The sequence below is a fragment of the Orycteropus afer genome, unplaced genomic scaffold (assembly GCF_000298275.1).
Source record: "Orycteropus afer afer isolate SDZICR_OR568_19922 unplaced genomic scaffold, OryAfe1.0 scaffold00084, whole genome shotgun sequence".
Lineage (NCBI taxonomy): Eukaryota > Metazoa > Chordata > Mammalia > Tubulidentata > Orycteropodidae > Orycteropus > Orycteropus afer.
Window position 1 is genome coordinate 3,434,796 of NW_006921671.1, and position 19,000 is coordinate 3,453,795.

A 19,000-nucleotide genomic window follows, 5' to 3' on the forward strand; every position below is an offset into this window, starting at 1 on the left:
ACAAGATGAGTGATAAGTTGAACTATCTTGTGGCTGGAATTGGCTGCTCCCAGAGTGACCTAAGGCCCATGTTTACCAGGGTTTAACCAGGGGCCAGCAGAGCAGGCACAGATGCTGTGCTGTGAAATGCCACGCAGGCAGAGACTGACAAGCAGTAGGAGCTGAGCTTTTCCTTTGGACTGCTGTTTCCTGCTCTGTTCAGGGGAGGGGGGCGCCTTCTGGCATCTCTGCTGCTGCTCCTGCTGCTGCTGCTGCTACTACTACTACTTCAGCTCCCTCTTCACTCAAGGTAAGCAGGCTCAAAGGGAGGGCAGGCTGCAAGAGAAGCCTTTGTACCATGAACAAGATCCGAAAGTTTTTCCGAGGAAGTGGGCGAGTCCTGGCATTTATATTTGCAGCTTCTGTCATCTGGCTGCTCTTTGACATGGCAGCTCTCCGCCTCTCATTCAGTGAGATCAACACCCGTGTCCTCAAGGAAGACGTCAGGAGGGCACGGATAGGATTCAGAGTTCAGCCAGACCAAATGAAAATCTTTTACAGCAGCATGAAAGACACAAACTTCCCCCTGAGGGGAAATAGGAAGGGTATGTGGGGCAAAGAGAACTTTAGAAAGACTAAGGAGAGTGTGCACAAAGTTGAGGATGATTTGGACCAAACCCAGAGAGAAAAAAAAGTGCAGAACGCCCCAGGAAGGGACAAGGTTGTGCCTTTGTGGCATCCTGCACATCTGCAAACCCTCCAAATGACTCCTGCCAAGCAGAAGACAGAGAGGCAAGACGTCAAACATGAAACCTCTTCTCACCAGGTAAGACCAAAGCAAACAACAGCTCAAGCAGCTCAGAAAACCTCATTCAAAGCAGCAAAAGGAACTTTATTAGTCAAAATATCTGAACACATACAACCTGTTGGTGTAAACCAGGAGGTCCGGCAAAGTCATATTCTCAGCAGTGATGCATCAAAACAAGCAGCTGAAAAGGATCTGAATCTGACTAACAATCTTAATGCTGACAAACCAAAGCAGCAATCACAGACAGTGGCAGATGAGTGGACGCCCTCTGTCAGCCCCCCAGTGCCAAAATTTCTGGAAACTTTAGCCATAAATAAAACTGAGATTCAGAGCAAAGAACTAAATGCATACAAACACACAGCCAATAAGGGTCTTCCTTTCTCCAAGTTCACTACCAACTCAAATCCATTAAAGAAGCCATCTATTAATGGAACACAGTTGGGAGGCCTGCCAAAGGTTGATGGAGCTAAAGTGGCTCTTGGGAAGAACCTCAGTTTCACGGAAAACCATGTTGTGATTATAACTAAGGAAGAGGAACTGAAGGCAGATACCAAAGAGATCACTAATTCTAAAACCAAAACTATGTTTCCTAAACTATTGGGCCAAAGTCAAGAGAAACATATTTCCAGGAATAGAAGTGAGGCATCACTCTCTTCATTTGCTCTACAGAGAGCAAAAATGTCTGGTACCAACCATTCCTTAGTGGAGGGACTACAGACAGCAAAACCCAACTTAACTGGCAAGACCCAGGCTGCAGAGCAGAACCAAAGTCATATAAAAGCCCATTTACCTGAAGACCATGGAATGCACCCTGTGTTAAGAATTGATGTGACACTTTCTCCAAGGGACCCCAAAGCTCCAGGCCAGTTTGGACGGCCTGTAGTTGTTCCCCATGGAAAGGAGAAAGAGGCAGAGAGAAGATGGAAAGAAGGAAATTTCAATGTCTACCTTAGCGATTTGATCCCAGTGGACCGAGGCATTGAGGACACAAGACCCACTGGGTAAGATCGATTTCTCTTCTCTTTCCTCAACTCCAAGTATTTTGGGTCTTATGTAAAGATTTAATTTCCAGGTAATGTTGTGTGATTTTTGGTCACCTGGAGAATGAAAGCAACATTAATCATTAGACACTGCCCAGATATACTACCACCAACCCAGAGAAAATGTATTAGTTCATGCATCATTTTCTTCCTTTAAAAGAATTAAATTAATTCAATTCATAATTAGGTATATATGAAAGGTAGAGTTTAAAGTATAATTCCATTATTTGTTGTTTCCAGTTGCTGTTGAGTCCATTCAGACAAATGGTGACTTCACTTGTGCAAAGTTTTCCATTATAACACTGACAATAAAGTGAATTTCCAATTTTAGAAATTTCATTACTATAAAGTTTGTTAGGAATGTATTGGGAAAAGAACTATGAATGAGGGGCCTTCTAGGCCTTGTTGGAGCCATCTCTTAACCACTAGAATTCAGCTTAATCATGAGTAATGATCAGCATAACAGCATGTGTAGCAGGAACTTTACTCCCTAAAACTGTATATCCTCTGTAGATGGGAACAGTAGACATTTCAGCGGTTCAGTTATAAACCGAAACCAAAACAAACTCACTGCTATCGAGTTGATTCTGTCTCGTAAGGACCCTAATGGACAGAGTAGAACTGACCTATAGGGTTCCAAGGCTATAAATCTTTACAGAAGCTGACTGCCTCATCTTTCTCCTATGGAGCAGCTGGTAGGTTCAAACCTCCAATCTATTGGTTAGCAGCTGAATGCTTAACCACTATGCCACCAGAGCTCTTGGTTCAGTTGTACAGCAAGAATAATGTTGGAATGCATCAATCAATCAGTAACTAGCAAATACCCACAAGAATGTAATATAATTGCTTATATTTGTACAGAGTTTTACCATTTACAAAGAATCTGCATATACATTTGAGGAACTCTTAAGATCCCTAGAAAGAGGCAGCATGTTAAGACACTCAAAAGTTATGTCATTTTCCCAAGGTTATACAGCTCTAGAGCTACCCAATGAGCTTTCGTGAACCCATTCTTCAAAGGATCCCCTTGGTATAGCGGCACAGCCAGAAAGTGAATCAATTCACAAATATTTGATCTGATTCTAACATATTGAGGGTTCCTGGCCTTTTGTGGCTCACTCATGTGTGTGAGGAACTTTGTGGCTGTACATTCTTTATCCATTAATTGGTAACTCAGCTCCATCTATGCCTTAGTATCCAAAACAATATTGACCTGGAAGTCAAAATTAGGGAATATCAAGATTCAGACTTAGCACATGAGCTATGAAAACAATGACGTTTTTGCTCTTAGTTTCCTAGGGCTTCCATAGCAGAAATACCACAAATGGGTGGCTTTAATTAAAAGGAATTTATTTTCTCACAATTCTGGAGGTTAAAAATCCAAATCAAGGTCTTGGTGGTACTAATTTCTTCTATGGAGGTCTCCTCGTTTCTGGTATCTGTGGGCAATCCTGGAGCTCCTATGCTCATAGACAGATCATCACATAGCATCTGACTGCCTGCCCTCCATGTGCATGGCTATGTCTGTTCCACCCTTTTATAGCTCAGAAGTGATTAGGTTTAAGACCCACCCTTCTTTTGTATGGCTTCATTAACATAACAAAAGAAAAACCTTATTTCCCAACAGGATCACATCCACAGGTGCCAGAAATTCAGTACAGATATTGGAGGGACACAATTTAATTCATAACATGTGGCTTCTGGTGAACATTTTTCTCTGTAATCTGGGGAATCAGTGCTATATTTCAGTCAGTATTATCAGGAGGAAGGCCAATACAGATAAACCATTTTTCATATTAGTGTGAGTAGTATTCTATGATATGATATCAGCTACAATGAGGTGATTTTCAGCTCCTACAGCTACTGGCAAGAAGCTCTGGAGGCATAGTGGTTAAAACATTTGGCTACTAATCTAAAGATCGGCAATTCAAACCTACCAGCTGCTCAACAAGAGAAAGATGAGGCAGTCTGCTTCTGCAAAGATTTACAGCCTTAGAAATCCTTTGGAGCAGTTCTACTCTAGGGTTACTATGAATTGACTCCATAGCAGTTAGGTTTGGTTTTGGTTTGGTTTCTCTATTAGCATATGTCTCTCAACCAAGAACTAATTGCCTATTTGGAACAAGCACTTTTTTGGGGCCATTCATATACTCACCCTGGTGATGCTCATACCCTGGAGGAAAATATAAAACATACCCAAAATGAAGATGAGGAAACTGAGACCTTGGGAACTTAAATACTTTTGTATTAAACTAGTAATTGTACAGAAGGAATCCAAACCCATGCTCAAAATGATGCTGTACTATCTTCCATATTTTTCTGATTATCACCAAACTGGGATCCTAAAAATTATTTTGGATCATTTGTGATTTGAGATCATGTATATCACAATATGACATATTTCAATTTTGAACACAAAATGCAAGGAAATGAAATAGTAAATAACAGCCCCTTACTGGCCCAGCAGACATTTATGGAGACTGGGGAAAGAATCAGCCAATGAACAGAAACAGGGCATGCAGTTCTCAATCAGAGAAAGGGCACTTGTGCGAGTGCCAAAAGCAAGTAATAGTGATGTTATCATTCATATGGTTTATTGAAGGTGAGATGGCTCCCAGCATTTGTTAGTTCCTGAAATTTGGTCTGTAGAAATTAAGAAGTAGCAGGCACAGGAAAATTAGTCAGGTTCTGTCTTCTGACTGAGGCTGTCCAGACTTTAGGGGGAGAAACTGACACGTGTGTTTGAGAGAATGAGTCAGAGCATGTGGCCAGGCCCCTCCCTCTTATCACACAACCCACCTTGGCTAAATATAGGCATGTTCTGAGCCTCCTCCCTGACCCTCTGTTCCACCAGCAGGATCCAGGTGACAGTTTAACCACCAGGAATCCTATGTATGAGACCCCCTGAAGTATCTACAACCCTTTTGTGACACTCTTCTTTGAAAGGACAAATCAATCTAACTGCAAATATGTGCAAATTAATTATATGGATAGAAGTTGGGAGAAAATAACAAATGAAAACCATTTGATTCATCAAGTTAGCAGGAATGAAGTGAAGTTTTTTAACAATTTGTTTTGCTTTGCTCAAAAAAATATCTGACATGGATTATAAGATACAAGAAGATTTTTTTTAATAATAAATTTTAAAAATCAGCATAAAGAAAAAGTTGTTATAGAGTATAATAAGAGCAAGTGTCTCCCTTTGTGTGTGTGTGTGTGTGTGTGTGTGTCACAGAGAAAGGGAGATGTATAAGAACCAGGAGGGCTGGTCTTAAAATTAGCTACACTAGCAGCTTTGTGCAACCTTTAAAATTTGAAAACTTCTGGGGAATATCTCCCTGACTGCCCTTTACATTTCCCCAAAATGCATCATTACAGATTGATGCATCATTAAAGCAGTACCTGGTGTATCATAGGTGCTCACTGAATATAGATTGAGAATTTAAAAAAAAAAGGAATAAAACTATAGATTTGCTAATATATTCATTTAAATTCAATTACTTTCCTTAAATGAATAACTAGTTACTAATTAATATCTTCTTACGGATGATTTAACTGATACGCTGGGATGATGTTGGCATTAATAGAGGAGCTAAGGAGTCCCTGGGTTGTGCAAATTATTAAAGCACTTTAGTACTTAACTGTAGTTAACTTGGCTGCTGATCAAAAGGATAGAGTTGGAGTCTACTCAGAGGTGCCTCGGAAGAAAATCCTGAAGATCTGCTTCCAAAAACTTAGTCATTGTAAACCCTGCAACACACAGTTCCACTCTGACACACATGGTGACACCATGAGTCAAAGTCGACTCAACTGTACAGAGGATAAAAAGGATTTCCAAGACAACTTCACCTACTTCAGTTCTGAAATCAGACCCTCTTTCAAACATGCCTTTACCTTCTTTTCTTCCTGAGTGCCAGGCTCACTTGGTGTTCCCACCATTCTCAGATATACCCAGGCTCAGAATCGGAGACATTGTTGCCACTTTCCTCTTTGTTACCCTGAAAGTAGTAATTTCTGTTTTTGACTTCCAAATTCCCTCCCAAACATGTCTCCTATGTTTCTTGTCACACAGAAGCCATTCAATGCAGGATCTCGTAGTGTTTCATTTAGGCTATTGCAATACCTCCAAATGGCTTCTCAGTGGCCATTCCCTCATGCACAGATCTGGTGATAGCAGGTCCAGACCCAAAAGCACGTAGTGGCTTCCCAATGAACACACAAATAAAACTCAAACTCTTTCACCACCTGTTCCAAATTATTCTCACAGTCAAAGAAGCTCAATCTGGCAAAATCTCTGCAGATGAAAATGCTATATAATTTAAGTATTGGAAATAAAGAGGAGGAGAAAGACATCACAGATGATTAACTCCTGATATTTAACATTAAGTAACAGTTCCACAATTTCATTGGGATACGTTTGACAACTTAGCCAGAGCTGTCCAATTTCTCTTGGGTGGGGTGTAAAAAAGGAGACTAGTACAGTAACTACTGTAGAAATATCCAGACCTTGTAGAGAATTAATGCAGAAAGGAAAATTTTCCAGTCATTTTTACAATCTTTTTTAATTTTTATTTTAAATAAACTTCTGGTACCTCCCCACTGGTCAGTGTGCTTCCATTTTTTAGGTTCACTGTGAGCAAAAGAAGAGGATTAAATAAAATGGATCAATTTGATACAAGCTCTGCGGTCACTGCTTTCAGATTGATCCTCAGGCAATAGAGCCAATCTACTGTGGGATTTTTGTTGTTTGGGTTTGGTTTATTTATTTTCTTTTTAAAATCATTTTCTATTTTATAGCTGTTTTAGATTTACAGAAAAATTACACAGGAAGTACAAAGAGCTCCATTATACCCTCTCTCCACTCTGCATATAATTTCTCCACTTAACATCTTGTATTAGTAGCATAGTTCCTTAGGCACTTGACTGATAACCAAAGGCTGGTGGTTCAAACCCACCAGCCACTCCTCCAAAGGAAGGTAATTCCTTCCTCAGTACTTCTATAGTGATATCGCCTCAGAAACCCAAGGAGGGGTCGCTATGAGTTAGGTCCAACTGGACGGCAAACAACAGTTTGATAAAGTTAAATATTGGGCTCTTGAACTTGAGACTTCGTTTTCATTGAGTTTTATCATAGTGTAGCCTCCTTTTTACCATGCAATGAACCATTTCTAAGATTTTGACACACATCTCACAGCATCTTCCAACAGCATAACAGCACAATTCCATGATAAGAACTCCTTGTTAACATTAATGTCACCCACACTGTCCTCTCTTTTCAGTGCCAGCCAGGTTTCTGCCCCTTACAGTATAGCTGTCACACTCTGCATGTGACAGTCTTTCCAATGTGGGCCCTCAGCATAGGAAAGCTACTCTCATTACATTTTTCTCCACCTTATCTTCATGACTACCCACTGATATTTTTTTATTAACTGGTCCCTTCCCATGGCCTTCCATAATTCTCACCATTCCCACATATTCTAATCTGACATTGCTCAAAGCCTAATTTTAACTCTGCCTTCAGCTGGACCATGACAACTATGACCTCTAAATTCCAATGACCTTTAATGTATGCAGCACTCTTTTTTACTGAAACACTGTTGTGCGTTCTTCACTAACTAAAGCCTTGAGAATCTATTTTGTCTTCTCAATGTAATTATAAGTTTCTTAAGGAGAGAAACTGCTACTTTATTTTTTTATCCCCTTGGCAATGACCACAGTGCTGTGAACTCAAGAGATACAGGTTTATACAATTGGATTCAAAAGAGATGTTTCTCTGAAATGGTTTTTGTAAATTAACACTACCTTTACAAAATAATAAAAAAAAGGATAGCTATTCAAATGAGCCTTCTTATAAATTAATAATGATTCCCTAATTTTTCACTTTGAAATATATAATATACTAATATCTGGTTGAAGGTATAAAATCTTATTCTTACAGTATGATGTAGTCATCAATTCATATGTATTCATTGCTTCAAATGTTTGTAGTTTTGGATTTTATATTTAATGTTTTGGTGTTGAGGGGGAAAAAAATCTCATTTTATGTACATGAATGTTTTATGTTAGTAAGTAAAAAACAGCTTAATTTCTTGCCTAGAGTTAAGTATATACTTAAAATAAACTGCTTTTTTGAGTCATTTTAAAGTTTCATATTTAATTCTCTTTTATAAAAAAAAAACTAACTCTTACAATTTTTGCTCTTAATTTTTGCAATTTGTTTTTTCAGCAACACAGACACACACACACATGTAGGTTTTGCTGCAACTTGGTCTGTTTCACCGAAAATGCAGAGTATTTCTCCTTGGAGAAGGCTTGCTTTTTGTTCTGCAGCCATATAGTTAAGAAGGCACTCTAAAAATGAACTTATTTTAAGAATGTGCTTCCTGGATTTGCTGTTAAAGAGAAATGACTCAAAGATGATTTTGCTGCCAGAATTTAGTTTCTAAAATACAGTAAGAATTATGGCACACTCCTCTACTACTGCAATATGATGATGTTACTCGATTGCTTAATTTAATGCTTTGCTTTTCCTGTAGAACTCTGGCAAGCCTTTGAGTGCAGCAATTAAAATTGGTCTTTATTCTTTTAGCCCAGAGCTGGGAATGTTGACCAATAATTTGATTTCTTCCTACACAGCTAAGGAGAGCTTTCCTTTGGCACGTAGAAAAGCAAAAGAGCACCATGCATTTGCCACAAGCCAGTCTAAATTACTAAGGGGAAAGAAAAAACTTCCTACAATCTTAAATTTCATCTCCACCCTACCCTTGCAGCCCTAGTAGATGAAAAAAAAAAAAAAAAAAAAGCTAAGGAGTTAACTGAAGGAAGAGAAGCTAGGCAAAGAGTATAAACTGATATGTATTCTCCTGAACTTCAGACTTCTAAAAGTTTGCCAGGCTAGGGAGAGAAAATTTAAAGTTAAATGAAGTTAGAAACATTTGTATTTTCACATGGGATAAATGTTTTAATTGATGAGACTACTTTTATGAACAAATAATGATTGGAGAACGCTACCTAAAATTGACTTGGAAAGCTATGGGACCTCCCTGAGAAACCAGTTGGGTCAGGGGAAAAAAAGGACTTGTGATGGATTAAAAGGATTTTTTTCTTTGTTTTCACTCCAGTGAGTGAAAGCAAAGTGTTTTGAACAGTGTGCATGTTTGTGTGTTATGGCCCAGTGTATTATTTCACTGAAAAGTCATGTAGACCAAGTGAGAAAGCAGGAAATAAAAGGCAAAATGTGTTAAAACAGTGCCAACTAGACTATAACATATATATATATATATAAAAAAAAGAGGCAGCTGTCAAATTGACTCCAACTCACGATGACCGCATGGGCATCAGAGTAGAACTGTGCTCCTTGGGATTTTCAACAGTAGATTTTTTTGGAAATAGATCACCAGGCCTTTCCTCCAAGACATCTCTGGGTGGACTTGAACTGCCAACTTTCAGTTAGCAACCAAACATTTAACCATTTTTGCCATCATAACATAACAGAAGTTAAATATGGCCAAGAAACTATACAGTTTTTAGATACTTTTGTTTATTACACTCTGCCCATAAGTAAGGAATAAAGAGAGGAGGAAGATGATCAGAGGAGAGAAATGCAAAACATGTTTCTGCTGCTAATTCAAATGAAGAAAACCAATAAACAGTTCCTAATTAAAGTAAAACTGAGAAATATTACAGCAGATCAGTGGCTTTTCCTCATAAATAGTACCAAAGACAGAGAAATATTTCTGAGAGAGAATAATTAGTAAACGAAGGAATTAGAAACTCTTTACATTGCTTTTCACACATCTAATCCAATACATCATTGTGTTGCTAGGAGTCAGAACCCACTCGATGGCACCTAACAACAATAATCCAGTATCCAAGTTAACCCTAAACCTAATTTTATCAAAATCTTGCAGTAAAATTGCCCTGGGTACTCTTGTTCCAGAAAATAACATCCTGCGGGGCTGTTCTGGTTGACTCATTCAGAACAGAGCCTTTCAATAGGGGACCAAGTTATTTTTTTGTTTTTGCTCAAGGGTCAGAAAATTCAGGAAAATAACAATTCTTAGAAATTTTGTTTTGTTGTTTGCTTTCAAAATGAAAGAAGCTTTTTTAGAGTTCCCTGGAAAAACATCTATATTATTCCATAATAAATTGCCTTCTAAATTGGCCCTGCTTTATTTAAAATGTTGATATATGGACGTGTATGAGAAGAAACAAAAAGGAAGACAGTGTTTGCAAAGGCCTTTACTACTTGCCTTCTCATTATCCTTAAAACATTTCTATCATCATCCAGCTTTATATAAAGAAAAATGCAATCTTAGTGAGGAACTACCATGGGCCAGGCAGACGATACTTGTTGAACTTCCCAAAAAAAGTGATTTTTTTTTATGTTACAGGCAGTGAAGTGTGTGTGTGTGTGTGTGTAAATTATATGTGCATGTGGTTCGCTGGTAGAATTCCTACCTTCCATTTGGGAGATCTGAGTTCAATTACCAGATAAGACATCGCATGAGCAGCCACCACCCCTTTGTCAGTAGAGGCTAGAGTGTTGCAATGATTGCGACACTGGCATAGAGTTAAGTAAAATGGAATCCTTGGCAACTTCAATGTTTTCTCCATTTATCATGCGGTTGCTTACTGGTCCGCTTATGAGGGTGTTTTCTTTCTTTATGTTGAGGTGTAATCCATACTGCAGGCTATAGTCTTTGATCCTCATCAGTAAGTACTCCAAGTCTTCTTTGCTTTCAGGAAGCAAATTTGACCTCTTCTGACATCCATTTTGGTCTTTTTTCTCTTTTCTATCTTTTTCATGACCTTTTATTTTCTTCATGTATGATGCTCTTGATATCATGTCACAACTTGTCTTCTGGTCTTTGGCCATTAGTGCTCAAAGCATCAAATCTATTCTTGAAATGATATCTAAATTCAGATGGGGTATGCTCGAGGTAGTGCTTTGGCTGCTGTGGACTTGTTTTAATTTTCTTCAGCTTCGACTTGAACTTGCATAATAGAATTGATGGTCTCTTCCACAGTCAGCCCCTGGTGTTGTTCTGACTGATGGTATTGAGCATGTCCATCATCTCTCTCCACAGATGTAGTCATTTGATTCCTGTGTGTTCCATCCAGTGAGGTCCATGTCTATAGTCACTGTTTACGCTGTTGAAAAAAGGTATTTGCTAAGAATAAGTTATTGGTCATGCAAAATTCTATCATGCCATCTCTGGTGTCATTTCTGTCACCCAGGTCATATTTCAAACTGCTGATCCTTCTTCTTTGTTTCCAACTTTCACTTTCCAAACACTAGTAATTATCAATGCATCTTGATTGCATGCTTAATCGGTTTCAGATTGCAGAAGTTGATAAAAATCTTCAATTTCTTCATTTTTGGCATTAATGGTTGATGAGTACATTTCAGTAATAGTTGTATTAATTGGTCTTCCTTGTAGGAACGTAGCATAGTGGCTAAGTCACTTGCCTGCTAACCAGACGGCTGGCGGTTCAAACCCACCAGCCACTCCTCGGAAGGAAGGTTGGGCAATCCTACTTCCGTAGTGATACTGCCTCGGAAACCCAAGGAGGGGTCGCTATGAGTCGGGGCTGACTCGACGGCACATAACAACAACAACAACAACAATACCATTGTATTTCAGGCTAGATCTTGAAATGTTCTTTTTAATGATGAATGTAATGTTATTCCCCTTTAATTAGTCATTCCCAGCATGGTAGACCATATGATTCTCTGACTCAGAACAGCCAATATTAGTCTGTTTCAGCTCACCAATACCTAGAATATTGATCTTCAACTATTCATTTTTGACAACATGCAATTTTCATGTTGTTGTTGTTATGTGCCATCGAGTCGGCCCCGACTCATAGCTACCCCCTTTCATAGATTTATATTTTGTACATTCCATGTTCCAATTATTAACGGATGTTTGCAGCTATTTCTTCTCATTTTGAGTGATGTCACGTCAATAAATGAGAACTCAAAAGCTTTACTTTATCCAGGACATTAAGGTCAACTCTATCTGGAGGAGACAGCTCTTTCATAGTCATATTTTGAGTCAGCTTTGCAACCTGAGAGGCTCATCTTCCAGCACTATATCAGACACTGTTCTGCTTCTATCTATAAGGTTTTACTGGCCAAGTTTTTTTTTTTTTTTTTTCAGAAGTAGACTACCGGGTCCTTCTTCTCTGTCTGTCTTAGTCTGGAAGCTCTGCTGAAACCTGCCCACTGTGGGTGACCCTGCTGGGATTTTAAATACTAGTGGCATAGCTCCAGCATCACAGAACCATGCAAGCCAACACAGTACAGTAAACTGACAGACAAGTGGTAGATGAACCTAGTTGGAGAAGATATTTATAGAAAATCATTTTAAGTAGAAGTAGTTCTTTAAAACTGTCCAACAACCTCAGTGCTGCAGTGAATACATAACTTTGGGTTCCTGCTGTGCAATGTAGCATCACACCATGGCCACTGCTTTTCAGGCAGGTGGAGCAAAGTGTTATACAGAAGCACAGTGTACTATTAGAGTACATTAGACAAAGGTCTGCCCTGGCCAGAGGAGAGGGCAGAAATGTGTAAACCACAACCTGGAGAGGGACAAAGTTAAAGAAGTGACAAAGGAGGCAAAAACAACAATCCCTGGAGAAACTGAGGGAACTCTGATGTGGGGAGGGCATATGTATGAAGCCATACAGGTAAGCTGAGACTAGATCACTCAAGTCTCTGTTAAGGTTCTTCCAAGAGCCAGTGGAAACTGTTGAAGGATTTTGAGCTATAGAAAGAACACTTTACTTTGCCTTTTTTCAGGGGTCTCATGACCCAGAAAAGGAATCCTAGTTAAGTGTTCAGCTACTAACCAAAAGGTTATCAGCAAAGATTGGCTGTTCATCGGTTTCTTGAGAGAAAGATCTAGTGATCTGCTTTGGTAAAGATTACAGCCAGGAAACCCTATGGTGAAATTCTGCTCTGTCACATGGAGTAAGTATGAACCAGAAATCGACTTGGACGCTGCTAACAACAACATGACCCAGAAGGAAGTATTTATGAGTAAATGTGGCTAAAAGTTGCACAGAAAATCTCAGAATGTTAATGCTAGATGGAGCCTCAAAAGCTATCTAATTTAATGTTACAGAGAAGGTTTGAGTCAGGAAGTGACTTGCCCAGGATCACACAAAGCAGGAAAGATAGAATTATCCCCAAGGTGTCCTAGCTTCCACCTACTACTGTTTCTACTATATTACCACCTCCTGCTTTTCTCCCTCCAATCCCAATTTCACTCTGACAGCTGCCTACTCAAAATAGTCTATTGTTAACGTGTGTAAGTTGATGCTGGTGATTTATATTTCTAGGCCTGTATCCAGTAGCTTTGATAGATATAGTTACCTCAAAAACCACAACTTCAGTTGGCTAAGGCATTTGGAGGAAGGAGGAAAGGTGGCAAGTGTGATCGAAATATTCTAAATCAGTGGCCAAGTGATTCTGATTAAATGTCAGGAATAGTCTATCCCAGAAAAAACAAAGCATAAAAAGTAAAAATTTTAAATAACTATACCTTCTTAGTGGTAAGAGGAAAAAGAAACCATCAATAATTCTAAAGCCTTGGAGAAAAAGAAAATAATTAGAGGCAGAGCTATTCTCTAGATGTCCCATTCTCCTCTAGATCTTCTTGAAGATACCAGAGCTCTGGGAGTGAAGGCCCCTAATGGCTTACATCAGGCAGTAGTTGAATTGCAAATAGAAGTACAGAAGAGATTCTCCTCGACCTTCTGTTCAAACCTGCAAAGACTGAGACCTGACCCACAGAGTGTCTTTTGACTGTCTTAGAATAAAATGAAAAATTCATAGAAATGAAAGAATGTTATCATTCCCTCAATCTTCTGATTTTAAACATTCTTTGTTTGATAAGCTACATTCATATCAGGTTAGTGGCTGAGCATTCAGCACATGCAAGCCAAGAGGGTGACACACATTACTTTCAGAAACAGTAAATGACAAGCACTGGATAGTTTCAGATCAAAGAACTGCCTTGGTAAAGGGCAATGTGCCCAGTCACAATGTGAGTATTAGCATCATGGATAAGAATAGGTCTTCACTTGTATTTTTCACGATGGAGTTTCATAAGTACTTTTATGTCCACCCATCAAATCATCACAGCCATTCTGTAACGAAGCATTGCAATCTTCATCTGAAATATAAGACACTGAGGTTCTGGAGAAGGTTTAGTCACTTACCCACGATCACACAGCCAGTAAGTTCCAGAAAGGATTCAAAACATGATCCTTAATCATCTTTCTTAAGTTGGCTCTCAAGCTCAGAGTCTTCCCATCTGTGGTAGTTATATTTGTGTGTCAACTTGGCTGGGCCTGGTTGAGTGGCTGGGCAGCTGGTGGTAGCTATTCCCCATGATGAGACTGGCAATCAACTCCATGGTGGGATCTACCACAAGTAGCTGAGTAGCTGCCTTTGGGATGTGGTCTGCTTCCTGTATAAAAGAAGAAGCTTTGGAAATGGTCTCTAACTTATGGCACACTTGGACCCTGCACATAGCTGTGTCGTTGTTCAGCAGCCTGCCATGCTCTGCTGACCTGGGGACTTACAATGGACTTAAATTAATGGCCTGCCATGTGGTTTGGTAACATCAGGACTGTGCTTTTTTACTTGTCAACCTTGGGCTTGGCAGCCTCAGCATCCAGCAGCTGTCTGAGTAAAGAAAAGCCTCTAGCTTCAGCGGGGGCCAGGAGCTGGAGGAAGAGCTGAAGCCCAAGGCTGAGGGGCTTTCACCCAAACCCTAGAGCTTGGCACTTTTAATTTGGATTGTAAGACTCCAAATCGTAAGAATAAACTCCCGTTTATTAAGGCCATCCCATTTGTGGTATATTTTTGTCAGAGAGGCACTAGGTAACCAGAACAGAATATGGTACCAGGAGAGTGGGATGCTGCTCTGACAGATACCTAAAATGTGGAAACAGGAGTGGAGTGCATCCTTGACCCAAGACCCTGGGAGAGAGACCCCGGCATACAGCAGGAGCAGAGCAAGAGACCAGGATGAGTGACAGCAGGAGCAGAGCCCACAGAACCGGCATGAGACAGTGACAGCCTTACCAGCCCATGGAGGAGAAAGCTTGATGCCTTTGGTTAGGAGGCTTACTGGCGGAGTGGGTTGCCTTGGGGCATTAATTAGTGAAGAGACCAGTATAAAATGGGGTAGCAGGTTGGCTGGCCCACAGAGTAAGAAAGCTGAGTGCTTTCAGGGCAGGAAGATTTCCTGTGGAGTGGGTTGCCCTTGGCATTAATCCACAGAAGTGGAGAGACCAAGGAAACTGAAGCAGAGCTGCCTCAGCCTTAAGGGTAGGACCATGGCCTTTGGGGGTGGAATGACCGCAGCCCCCTAGGTTTCAAAGAGCTAGGCCCTCACCAACTTGGTTCTGGAGTGTGGGGCTGTTCGTTCATGTGAGCCAGTGGGATGGAGCCATAGACTCTGCCCAAGAGTGAGGGGGCAGGGCTGCCATGCCCAAGAGGAAGTGGAACAAGGCCCATCAGGCCAAGGGGGTGAGGTCACCACTCAGGAACTAGGGGACTAGAGCCACCCAGTGGAGGAGTCCTGTACAGATACCATCCATTGAAGATCTATACAGGTGCCAAGTTGACAAGGGGTGGAATTGTGGTAGTTATGTTTGTCTGTCAACTTGGCTGGGCCTGGTTGACTGGCTGGGCAGCTGGTGGTAGTTATTCCCCATGATGAGAGTGGCAATCAACTCTATGGTGGGATCTACCATAGGCAGCTGAGTAGCTGCCTTTGAGATGTGGTCTGCTTCCTGTATATAAGGAGAAGCCTTGGGAATGGTCTCTAGCTTATGGCACGCTTGGACCCTGCATGTAGCCATGTCATTGTTCAGTCTCATCCCATGCTCTGGGAACTTACAATGGATTTAAATTATGGCCTGCTGTGTAGTTTGGTAACATTGGGACTGTGCCTTCTTACTTGTTAATCTTGGGCTTGGCAGCCTCAGCAGCCAGCCAGCTGTGTGAGTAAAGAAAAGCCTCTAGCTTCAGTGGGCCAGGAGCTGGAGGCAGAGCTGACGCCCAAGGCTAAGGGGCTTTCACCCATCCCCTGGAGCTTGGCACTTTGAACTTGGACTTAAAGCCTCCAAATTCTAAGAATGAACTCCTGTTTATTAAGGCCATCCCACTTACATTCTTGTCAGAGCAGCACTAGGTAACCAGAACACCCTCCTACCACAGTAGTTTATCAGCTACATGGGAATACACTGAAATTTCCATGTGAGTCTTCATTTGTTTGTAGTACTTGGGTTTGCTAAGCCTATACTTCCTCCTCAAAAAAAAACACTGGGTGAATTTTTATGTATGGGTGAATTTTTAAGTATAACAAGGGGCTTCTGTACTTAAATACTGAACTTGGGTAATGAACAGGCTTATAGAATAAAAATATTATTTCTTAACCTCAAAAAAGTTAAAAACCTAGAAATATTTTGCATTTAATTTAGACTTTAGCTACAACAAAGAACTCTGGTGGCACAGTGGTTATGACATTCAGCTATTAACCAGAAGGTTGGCACTTTGAACCCCCCACTGCTGAGCAGGAGAAAGAGGCAGCAGTCTGTTTCCATAAAGAGTTACAGCCTTGGAAACCCTATGGGGCAGTCCTACTTTATCCTATAAAGTCATTATGAGTTGGAATCGACTTAGTAGTAGTCAGTTTTGGATTAGCTATAACCTCTCCTCCCAATAAGCAGAAAACAACACTTCCAATTGGCAAACTGAAAAAAAAAAAAAAAAATTGCTTCCATTAGGTCAATGTAGAGTAACTTGAAACAGTTTTTACAACCTATGGATGACACCAAGAATATAAGCATGGTGCATGTGATAGTTGAAGATGTGTCAACTTGGCTGGACTCCAGTTGTGAGTGGTGGTTCCCATGATAGATCACATGACTGCATTCTAAGCGGCCGGTTGGTCTAGGGGGAGTTTCCCCAGGGGTGTGGCCTACCTGCAATACTATCCCAGGGACAAACTGGAAGAACGGCATTCCGGACTATATACTTCCTGGAGCGAACAGCTTGCTGCTCGCCCTGGAGGTTTTCGGATTTTTTTTCTTTGTTGGGAACAGTGACCAGCGCACTGCGTGTCAGCTTGATTCTCTCGGCTTTACTGTGCTTACGGGAACCAGACGACTCCGGGCCCCATCTCTCTCCAGAGATGAACTTTGTGACTTGAACTCCTCTGCCGTGCGTGCGAAAGCCAGACGGCCCTGGGCCCCATCCCCCTCCAGAGACGAACTTTTCAGTTTGAACTTGTCGGCTTCTACACGCTTGTGAGCCATTTATCTAAGATAAATTTCTCTCTCTCTCTCTTTCTCTCTCTATAAATATATATATATATACTTTGCTGGTTTTTGTGTTTCTCTAGAGAACCCAATCCAACACAGTGCAAGACTTAATAATGCAAAAACTCTTTCAGTCTGTCCCACAGGGCCTTTAACCAATCCAACTAAGTTGGGTTTTCCACACACCTGCAAACATATTTAACCTGTTTTATAATACAGGAGATCAGGCATATATACATGTAAGAGGGGCCAAATATCTCAGCCACCAAAACCAAAGGAATTCTGAATCTATACATGAAACCTCCCACATCTCCCTCTGTGTCTCTCCTCCCTATCCTTTAATACTATTCCTTTAATATTGCATCAATATAATCTGCAGAGTAGAATATTCCACAATGTCTTCTTCAACATGATTTCTTAAACACATCTAAAATAATGTTGTTGTTGCTGTTATTGTTCTTGTTAGGTGCTGTCAAGTTGGCTCCAACTTATAGCAACTCTATGTACAACAGCAGAGAAAAACAATGCCCAGTTCTGCACTATCTTCACAATCTTTGCTACACTTTAACCCATCATCGCAGTCACTGTGTCAATCCATCTTGTTGAGGATCTTCCCCTTTTTTGCTGACCCTCTACTTTACCAACCGTGATATCCTTCTCCAGGGACTGTTCCTTTCTGACTACATGAACAAAGTGTGTGAGACGAAATTTGTCCATTCTCACTTCTAAGGAGCATTCTGACTGTACTTGTTCCAAGACAGATTTGTCCATTCTACTGACAGTCATTGGTATTTTCAGTATTCTTCACTAACACTACAATTCAAATGCACCAATTCTTCTTTGATCTTCCTTATTTATTGTCCAGCTCTCACATGCATATGAGGTGATTGAAAATACTATGGCTTGGATCAGGCACACCTCAGTCTTCAAAATTACATCTTTCCTCTTTAACACTTTAGAGAGGTCTCGATAGCAGATTTGTCCAGTGCAAAACCTTGACTGATTTCTTGACTACTGCTTTGTGAATGTTGATTGTGGATCTGACCAAAATGAACTCCCTGACAACTTCAACTTATTTTTCAATAAATGGAGAATTTATTATGGTGTTGCTTAATGGGTCCAGTTGTGAAGATTTTTGTTTTCTTTATATTGAGGTGTAATCCATACTGAAGGTATTTGATCTTCATCAGTAAGCGCTTCAAGTCTTCTCACTTTCAGCAAGTAAAGTTGTGTCCTCTGCGTATCACAGGTTGTTAATGAATGAATCTTCCTCCAATCCTGATGCTATGTTCTTCTTCATATAGTCCAGCATCTCAGATTATTTGCTCAGCATACAGATTAAATAAGTATGGTGAAAGGATTCATTCCCTTCCTGATGTTAAACCATGCAGTGTCCCCTTGTTCTGTTTGAACAACAACCTCCCAGTCTAAGTACAAGTTCCTGAGTAGCACAATCAAGTATTCTGAAATTCCCATTTTTTTCAATGTTGTTCATAATTTGTTATGATCCACACGGTCGAATGCCTTTGAGTAGTCGACAAATACAAGTAAACAACATTCTAGTATTCTTTACTTTCAGCCAAGATCCATCTGACATCAGCAATGATATCACTCATTCCACACCCTCTTCTGAATCTGGCTTGAATTTCTGGGAGTTCACTATTGAGGTACTGCTGCAACTGTTTTTGAATTGTTTGTTGTTTTGTTGTTATGTGCCGTCGAGTCGGACCCGACTCATAGTGATCCTTCCTTGGGTTTCCAAGGCAGTATCACTATGGAAGCAGATTGCCCCATCTTCCTTCCAAGGAGTGGCTGGTGGGTTTGA

The 19,000-nt window shown here is 40.4% G+C and overlaps 1 protein-coding gene across 1 annotated transcript in view; it reads left to right on the forward strand.

Annotated features, from left to right (window-relative positions):
- Positions 1-337: 337 nt before the first annotated feature.
- The window catches only part of GALNT5 (polypeptide N-acetylgalactosaminyltransferase 5), an 84,630-nt gene continuing 65,967 nt past the window's right edge, over positions 338-19,000 (forward strand). The window contains exon 1 of the mRNA XM_007941813.2: positions 338-1,788. Within this exon, the coding sequence (XP_007940004.1) occupies positions 338-1,788 (1,451 nt within the window). The remainder of the gene's footprint in view (positions 1,789-19,000) is intronic.